The following is a 9,901-nucleotide window of genomic DNA, read 5'->3' as shown; positions in this document are numbered from 1 at the left end:
ACAATCAGCGGCGCAGGAATGCGGTGAGCATTGGGACTCACTAGAAAAAATCCGTCTTCGGAAAATTTGCCCAAGAAAGATTCTCGCAACACATTTGAATTTTCTAACTTTACACCTTACGTACCTAATAAGTACGCCCGTTCAAGCTAGAAGCAACGAAAAATGAACATTTCAATGTCATTCAAACGAAATGCATTATAGGTTATTTCAGGGCCGGACTGGGACCTCTAAAAGGGCGCTGCCTTCAGCTTCAGAAAGGGCGCAATCCGAGGGTAGGGCTATGGGATATTGTTTTGAAATTCAAAAAGTAAAATTTGAAAAAAAATATGGTATTTTTTCACAACAATGGTTTCAAAAAAGCTATTTTACTATTACAACGTGTATGTGATAGAAGGTACACTAATTTAACAAGCAAATACTCCAAATGACCATGTGTAATTGGCTTCCACTTAAGATAGATATTTTCTAAATATTGTATATTTAATATTTTCAAAGATATTTATTATTAATGTTACAAATTACACTACTGCCACTATTAACGATGTCTGAATAATGGAAAGATAAAACTTGTAAGTAAGATTAAGGTCATAAATGGTTTTTTTTATGTATACATTTGTGCAATCCAAATCATACATGAAACAAAGACGTATTCAACTGTTTTATGAAATAAAATTAATACAAAATACAATTTATCTTTGTAGAAATACAACACGGCCTCTGAAAACTGAGGTTATAACTAATTATAATGAAGGCCATTTTTTTGGAGTCCACTTTTATTATCATAAGGAAAGTAGGCACTTCATTTCCTTGCTTTGGAAACAGAGTTCATCTATAATTTTGTCATTGCTTATCTTTGTGACTAATTCTCGTTCCGACTGCATCAAGAGGAGAGCTTCCAAATTCTCATTGCTCATGGATGAACGAATTCTCGATTTTATGAGCTTCGGCTTTGAAAATGCACGTTCGCAGCTCACTTGGGTCATCAGTATTGTTTAAAGGGACTTGTAAGCCTTATGGAGTTGCGGATACATTAATGAGTACATGTTGTACTGATAAAGTATCTTGTATGCTCATCTAACACAGGCATTTGTTGTTGCTTTTACACCAAATCGTTTCTACATCTTCTGATTTAGAACTTTAACTCACGTCAATGTCACTGGAGTCCTTCTGAAAGTGATCTTGTAAATTCATATTAAAGCTATGGTCATTGCTCAATAAATGATTCCAGTTCTTCCTGGAGCTTGCCTTTGTCAATGTTGGGGATCACAGAGCACATTTTTTCCAATGCATGTTCTGGTACTCCATTTGTTCTTAACTCAGAGAATCTTACAGGATCAAAGCATGAAAGATCTTGATAAACTCGATTTTGATCTGAAAACCTTGCTTCCATACTGGCGTTAATTTGGTCACCAACTACATAAAACACATTAACTTTAAAACTCTCTTCACTGCTGAATAGAGTTTCTACGACATCATCACTTGTTTCATCTGGCATTTTTTTCCGTTTCTTCTGTCTTCTGGCTGGCAATTCACTCTCCATGCTGATGTTGTTGGAATATTGATCCAGAATTGGATTTTCTTCGATTTTATTAATCAGACTTTTTGACATGAACTCGACAAAGTTTTTTGCAGCATGGAAAATGCCTGAACACTATTCTCTTACTCTCTTAAGACTGTCTTGATCTGATGAAATCAAATTCCAAGCCTGTGCATAATCTAATTTTTTTATTTGAAGATAGTCTGACAAATGTGTTGTTGATTTGAAAATAATCAAGAACATCATAGCAGTTAGGATTGTTTCCAACGACAAAAACTTTTGAAGAAGACTGTTTGCTCTATTGCTTATTTTGGAACTTAATTATTGGGCATTTGCCACGATAGAAAGAGAAATGATCAACTCTATGTACACAGTTTTATGCAGTTTTCCTTCATCTTCCGCCAATTTCATCCAGTTATGGAAATAGCCAAAGATCTTGGAAGTGGCGTCACTCTTTGATCTCCAATTAGTTGCGCCAATAGCACCCAACCTATAACTTGGATGTTGCTCCAAATAAATATCTAGTCTCTTGTGTAATTCCCTTTCAAACACTTGAGTTTGCTGCAGTAAACCAAAAAACGAAATCGAAGCCGTCACAACTTGTGATGTGTCTACCATAACCAAGTTTAGGGAATGGGAATAACACCATGTATGACTGTGGTGTGGGATCTGCTCTTGCAACCTGGCTAAAACGCCCTTATATTGACTACTCATGTTTGCAGCTCCATCAAATGAGTTGGCAATACAGTTTTTGATATCAAGTCCTGCTTCCCTTATCACTTCGGTAAATGTCTTGAATGAACTTTCTCCTACTGACGACGACGGCACGCTCTGTAAGCCAATTATTCTTTCATCTACTTCTGTCCCCAACACGTATCGTAAAACAATGACACATTGGTCGAAACCAGAGACATCTGTAGTTGAGTCCATTAAAACAGAGTACGACATAGCTTGCTTTACTTCATCAACGATAATTGATTTGATCAAACATTCTGTAATGTTCATTATTTTATTAACGGCGGTTTTACTCAGAAATGTCACCTGGCTTTCCCTTCCTCTGGCTTTAGAACCATCATCGTCTGCTGATTTTAACGCAGCTTTACTCATTTGAATGTTTTTTTCACATGATTTTCTAAGTTTCTGTCATAATTGCAGAGAAGAAGGATTGTATCTAAAAATATATCTCTTTATCGTTTGGCGCCATGTCGTCTGCATCATAGGTCTGCATTCAGCGCCGCCACTGCTGTCAACGTTGTCTCGCAAAGCGCAAGCGCAAGGCGAACCTTTAACCAAAGCGCAAGCACGACCTTTGCGCGTCATTGCATTAATAGCATGTCGCTGTCGTCTTGTTAGCCACAGTATAATTTGTATAAGTTGTTTTTGTATACCAGTGTTGGGTTTGAATTGACTGGAGCACCTTTTAGAAAATACGTATCCGCGCCTTGCGGGCGCAGGAACGCATTTTTCTAAGGGCGCACCGGCCCACGGGCCGATGGGCCGGCGGGCCAGTCCGGGCCTGGGTTATTTAGATAAATACATGGCTTCTCGTTCAGTGCGAGCAATATGGTGACTAAATACTTCCGCAAGTTGACGTAAGTTTAGATGCTTATCTTCCGGGCCTTACTCCGCATCGGTCCATATTACTTCTAGACAGCAGTTTCGCCGGCGTCGCAGTCGGCTTTTTTATGCCGCTGATGTTACGATGCAGATCTCACATTTATTGATGCGCGCCTTTCAGACGTCCAAGTTCACCATTACCAGCCAATTAACAAAACGTAAAAGTGTATATTCATATTTAAACTTAAAAACCACCTCCCAGCTATAACATAGCAATGCTCCGTGCATGCAACTATTATTTTCGTCTTTTTGGAGAGCCTCCGGAATTTTTCCCCGAACATGAAGGGGCTAGGCGACCCCGGGCGACGCGACGTAGCAAGGGGGCGACCAAACCCCCACCGCAGTTTGCTCGGGTAAGTATTTTACCTTGAGAACGCATTTTCTCTCACTTCTGTCCCAATATTTATTTCCGCAAGTGGTGTGAACCATGGTCAAGCACATCCCTAAAACAGGAGAAAATCTATGGCTGGATAAAGGAGAGACGGAAAACAGGCGAGTGACAATATTAAAAGTCGCCTGTGAAGATCTTCATTTGGAGAGCATTGAAAGTGGGATGGATCCCTGTCGAGATCGCCACTTAGTGGTCGCTGTCCAATAATCATCTGCGAGTTAACACTAGGAGGACGGCAATTTCGCTCAACCTTGGTGGCCGGAGGGGTCAAATTTGACCCCCTTATTTTTTTCTGACTCATCCATTTATTTCATGGGATTTATGCTATGCTATTCATTAGGGATTACATAATACTTGTAAATAACGACTTTATTCTCCAATCAGATGTATTATTATAACATTTTCTCTTTTTTAAACTATTCTTGTGAGAACCTATTTCTCATGAATGCCAGCAGGTCCTCATTTTAATTTTTTTTTCAGTTATTTGTCAAGACTATTAACCGCTTTTTAGACTACAAGTACAGAAAAACATATTTTATATTGGTTAACTGAGTATTATTTCAAATGACAATAAAAATCATACTTTCTTACAATTTTTTATTTTTATAAGCCATGATTACATTCAAGGGGAACCATACATCACGGAACTAAATTCAGCTGCTGTGCATCCTTAGAAGAGAATCAATTACTTTGACAGCCCACACATGTAACAACCTTTCGCTCTAAAAAAATACATTTGTTGCACACATGTTTCCTACAAGTTTTACAAATTAGGAATCCCTTAGCATCCTTTTTACATTTCAAACGCACTTGACATTTCTTGCGCTTCGCGCTTGCTTCACACAGATTATCATCGTCCTCGATCTGCGATGGCCCCTGACGTGCGAGGGTGTTAGCAGCTGTTAGCTCCTCTACGAGAGTAAGAAGGAACTTACGGCGAGAGATCTTACAATTGTTTACCTCTCTAAAGAGAATCCAAGCATTTATCCCAGCGAGATCCAGAATGTTGCTAAAAGTGTGAAGAGGCCAACGTCGAGCTGCAGGCTTTACTGAATAAAGCCTCGCCATTTGGTCTACTATATCTACGCCGTATTTGTTTTCATTATAAAATAAAACTGTCTCTGGTTTATGTTTAGAACCTAAATTAACGGTCACATTTGGGTGCATAGTACTTACTATAAGAACATTTTTATTTTTCTTGCCTTGATATACGGTGAGTGTGACATTATCCTTTTTCAGAACTCTAGTTTCGTGCAGCTGCATGCGACAGGTTTTGATTTCAGAAGGGATCTCCCTTCGAGATCTGTTGATAGTTCCAACTACACTAGTGTTCTTACTCCTCAGAGTCTCTGCGAGGTAAAGAGAAGTAAAGAAACTATCACAAGTTATATTCCTTCCTTTTCCTAAGTAGGGGGAAATCAACTGTAGCACCACGTGATCTCCGAGACGCATATCATTTGGCCTGGAATCATCTTTTCCTAGATAGGGAAAAGCATTTATGATATACTTTTTATCCTTATCCACAGCTAGCCAAAATTTTTGCCCGTACTTATCCGGCTTACTTGACATAAATTGCAAAAATGGACAACGGGCTTTTGTGGGGAAAAGTTGTTCATCTATTGTTACGTAGGGCCCTGGAATGTAGCATGCCTGACTATTTTCAATGAAATTGCTCCACACCTCGGATATAAGCGCAAATTTGTCTGTAGCCAGTCTACTTGGCCTTGTTGATTTTATGTCAAATCTAAGAAAACGCAAAATTTCTTGAAAACGGTCTCTGGACATTGCGGCTTTGCATAAGGGCAAACCCCACTTCACTGACCATAATGATTTTATGGGAAGAGATTTGGCCCCGAGGACTCCTCTCAAATAGAAAATTCCTAAAAAAGCATCTAGCTCCTCTAATGTCACAGACCAATTTTGATCTCCAAGCTTCATTCGAGCTTCTGTTTCGGTACAATTTTTTATTATCCTGAGAATTTTTTCGTCTATAATCAGCCTCCAGGCGCTCGAGCAAGTTTCATTTATAAAGCGCTTGGCATGCGCTGTGGGTCCTGCCCTATCCACGAACACATTTTGTCTCGCAAGCCTCCCAGGAAGACCTTCATTTGGGGGCACTACTCTCCACTCACTACCATCTGCGGCATATAGAATAGTACCTATGCCATTTTCTCCCTCCGATTCTTTACCTCTTGGGAGACACATTTGCGAATCCGTGGTATCTAAAGCTGTCGTCATGACATAACCTCCACGACTCCCACGACTTTTTAGATGTCCTCGTAGGCTCGTTGCTCTCCGAACAGCTCCGATCCCTCGGCGGCCCCTACTTCCTCGAACCGCACGGCCCCTGCTTCCTTCTAAAAGCTTCCTTTTCTCTGAAAAATAATTTCAAGGAAAGAAATAAATATCTACCAGTACTATTTTTAGTACATCACATTCTCATGTTATTTCAAATTACTTACCATGCTCAATAGTATTTTTCCTTAGATCTTGCTGAGGGGGTGCACTGCTGTCTTCCAACCTTGTACCGGGGACATCTGAATCCGATTCGGAAGATGGGATGGAATGGTTTGTCAGCAAAAAAGGTTCTTCGTCGCTACTCGAATCACTATCTTCCCCTAAACCACAATCAGAACCCGATTCATTTCCACTTATGTCCTGTAAGGCTGCGAGAAGCTCCTCGTGGGATAATCCTTTCCGAGCCATAGCTAAGAACACGGACAACGAGTGAAGTTCGCTGTCGACAAGTCCACCTTCCAACAGTGCTCGTCTTCGACTGGCTTTTGAAACAAACACTGAATGGTAGGTAGTAGAAATATGAGAACAAATGATGTGAGAAAATGTAATCACCATCACCACGCAGAGACAAAGTTTCAAATCGACGCTCACTAAGCATCAAAAAACTTCGCCAGTCAACACTCCGCCTGCCAAGTAAAAAACTATCAGATTTCAAAATCAACGACGCGGACTTGTGAATGAGTAAGCTTCAAATTGAAGGAATAGACACATTGAAAGTATGAACACACTCAACGAATATCAAGTTTCAATTCAAACACCACGGTGACTGATATTTCAAGTAAACATCAGAGAGGAAATGCAAAACAAGCATGTTGATGTGGCTAAGGAGTAAAATATGGACTTTTACGACTTAGAAGGTATAGAGAGATGAGATCGTGTTTCATTAGAGTATTTTCAAACAGTTCAAAAACACATTTATAGTATAATAGCTATGATGCAAAGAAATGGGAACGTTGCAAACTCTATCACAGGGAGGGGGTCAAATTTGACCCCTCCGGGCTCGAAGGTAAAAGTTAAATTTCCAAATTAACCGTTCAACCGTTTTTTATGAAATTCACCGTGTTCACGTCTTGTCATAAAAGATGAAAAGTCACAAAAATTCAATTCAATCAGAAAAAAATTAAGAAATCGTCAGCAATTTAAAAACGCCGAGGGGTCAAATTTGACCCCTTCGGCCTTCTAGTGTTAAAGCGAGAATTGGAAGAGCCATAAAGGCAAATAACACCTAATAAATTATTATTCATTAATGCCCTTGAAATTTCAATTCATTAACCCCGTGTGTATCAGTCAAACATGATTTGCAATTATAACAAGACCCTGCAAAGCTATTTGCAGAAGCTGAATTTACAAATCTACTACTATTATAATTCATTTTCGGGAATACGTCTGCGTGCTTAATATTTAACTCAACGTTTCGTTCCACTTACTGGGAACGTCGTCAGGAGAATGAAAATATAAACACCTATCATACCGTTGGAAAAACTGGTTCATTGTAAGAAAGTTGGAAAACCTTAGGAAGAAGAAAGCCACCCTTCTGACTTCTCTCGCCTCCCTACAACGATGCCGAGACTCGGATACTCTTCCTGGTTGTGTGAAGATAAAGCATCATATTCAAACAAGTAAAGCCAAGAATATATTGAAGAATGCTGGCCGAGCTCTGCTAAGAGAACGGGTTCGTTTCACGCGTTTTTCTCTCTTGAATAACTCACAGGAATTGTATGAGCTTCATTTGGAATTATCAAGTGTTCTTTCTTTAGATGATTGGAATTTAATAGATCGTATCACTACTTTTTCGGCTTCAAATGTTTTCTATAATACGCAAGTCAAACAGAAGAAAAAATTTGAATTTCTTCAAAAGAAGAAGCCGGTGCAGAAGTGTTCCCTTCCTTTGGCGGTACACAACCTTACTGCTGAAGTGTTTAGCAATGATACCATCTCAGTGTTATCCAGAGGACTTAACTTTGCTGTTACACCAAAAACATTGCCGGTAGAAGAAATAATAACTGGAGTAGAATCTGCTATTCGCGTACTTCCATTTGGACTAGCTGAGGATATTCGCCATGAAGTTGTGCAAACCCTAAGAAAAAGTAAGCTGCCTTCCCCTAACCTGTCTATTTCTGAGAGAAAAGCCATCAAAGAACTCAAGGTACAAAAGAATTGTCTCATATTACCAGCCGACAAAGGAAATTCAACAGTTATAATGTATAAGCATGATTATGATCTTAAAATCCGTTCTCTCTTGGATGATAAGACGTATGTTAAACTTAACAAGGACCCGACAGCTGCCTTAGAAAATCGAGTGAAGAAAGAAATCAAGCTATCCTCCATTCCAAAAGAAGATCATTGGAAAGTTATTCCTCATGCCTCTAAAACTCCACGACTGTATGGACTTCCCAAAATACATAAAGCAGGAATACCTCTGCGACCGATTGTGAACACTATCGACTCACCGACGTATAATTTGGCCCGCCATATATCTAGAGACATTCATTCCTTTATTGGGAGTACCGAATCCTACGTTAAAAACTCAAGCCATTTCATCGAGCTACTAAAGGATTTAAGAACATCAGAGAATGATATTCTGGTCAGTTTTGACGTTGTGAGTCTTTTTACTAAAGTTCCGGTTAATGATTCAGTTCTGATTTTAAGGGAACTAACTCAGAAAGGGTTCCCTAATTATGTACCCGATCTCGCAGAATTATGCCTCAAAAACAGCTATCTTCGCTACGACGGAGAAATATATTCCCAAGTAGAGGGAGCTGCTATGGGATCCCCTCTCTCTCCGGTCATAGCTAACCTCTTCATGGAGAAGTTTGAAGCCGATGCTCTTTCATCAAGTGAATATCAACCGGTATGCTGGCTCCGATACGTTGATGACACTTTTGTTATTTGGCCACACGGGAAAGAGGCTCTTGAATATTTCCATGAACACCTGAATAATATTCATGATAACATCAAGTTCACCAAAGAAATCGAAGAAGATGGCTCCTTACCGTTTCTTGATGTTCTAGTGAGGAAAAGGCAAGACGGAAGCTTGGGACATTCGGTCTTTAGGAAGAAGACCCACACAGATAGGTACTTAAACGCGGCATCACACCATCACCCGCGTCAGAAGTCCTGCGTTATCAAGACCTTAAGACATAGAGCCCTTGCCGTTTCTGATGAAGATAGCGTAGAAAGTGAAATGGAACATCTTATTTCTATTTTAAAAGGAAACGGATACGCTAATTCATTCATTAGGAGAGCTTTAAGGGAAGTCAAGGCCCCGATGGAGAAAACAAAACCAAGTGCTTTTGCAGTTCTGCCTTACATATCAGGAACAACGGACCGGATTGCTCGCATCCTTGGAAAAGCCAACGTTGAAACCAGGTTTGGCACGTTGAGGAAGATCAGAGACCTACTTCCATCCGTCATTGATGCTGTTCCCCCATTACAAATGGAAGGCATATATGAGATTCCGTGTTCATGTGGGTCTAGTTACATCGGACAGACCAAACGGAAGATAGTGACAAGGCTGAAAGAGCATGAAAGGGCGCTGAAGGCAAGGCAATGGGAAACTTCAGCTGTCGCCGATCATTTTATGTCGGGGCCAGGACACAAGATCCTCCTGGATGAGGCCAAAGCCATTGCAAGAAAATCTGCATATTATCCACGGCTTATTAGAGAGGCGATAGAAATTTCTAAACGACCAATGAATTTTAACAGGGATGATGGATATAATTTAAGCCATGTGTGGAAGAGATACATTTCGAAAATTTAATTACAATATTCCACCTTTCATCTTCCTTTTTTATATTAGATGTTTTAAAGAAGTTGGCTTTTATTTTATCTTTATTTACTTTTTTAAATACCTTAACAACAATGGACCAGTTTTTCCAACGGTATGATAGGTGTTTATATTTTCATTCTCCTGACGACGTTCCCAGTAAGTGGAACGAAACGTCGAGTTAAATATTAAGCACGCAGACGTATTCCCGAAAATGAATTATAATAGTGCATCTAATCGCTGCGAAAACCTTAAAACTAAAAATGTGCTACTACTCTACCCTATTGAAGGG

General features: G+C 39.7%; 1 protein-coding gene across 1 annotated transcript; it reads right to left on the bottom strand.

Annotated features, from left to right (window-relative positions):
* Positions 1 to 4,142: 4,142 nt before the first annotated feature.
* On the bottom strand, positions 4,143 to 6,251 carry LOC124164484. Its single transcript, XM_046541814.1, has 2 exons — positions 6,008 to 6,251; positions 4,143 to 5,920 (listed from the first exon to the last, which is right to left on the bottom strand). The coding sequence occupies exons 1-2, from the start codon at positions 6,249 to 6,251 to the stop codon at positions 4,227 to 4,229; spliced, it is 1,938 nt and encodes a 645-aa protein (XP_046397770.1). The 3' UTR covers positions 4,143 to 4,226.
* Between the last annotated feature and the right edge of the window lie 3,650 nt (positions 6,252 to 9,901).

The sequence above is a fragment of the Ischnura elegans genome, chromosome 8 (genome assembly GCF_921293095.1).
Source record: "Ischnura elegans chromosome 8, ioIscEleg1.1, whole genome shotgun sequence".
Classification (NCBI taxonomy): Eukaryota; Metazoa; Arthropoda; class Insecta; order Odonata; family Coenagrionidae; genus Ischnura; species Ischnura elegans.
Note: the sequence above shows the minus strand (reverse complement) of the source record. Positions and strands in the feature narration are given on the sequence as shown.

What these genes read in the sequence shown, in the direction of transcription:
- LOC124164484 (XM_046541814.1), bottom strand. Translation starts at nt 6,251, where the DNA reads ATGGCTCGGAAAGGATTATCCCACGAGGAGCTTCTCGCAGCCTTACAG. An exon ending in GAAAAATACTATTGAGCATG is followed by an intron (nt 5,921 to 6,007) that starts GTAAGTAATTTG and finishes ATTATTTTTCAG; the next exon opens with AGAAAAGGAAGCTTTTAGAA.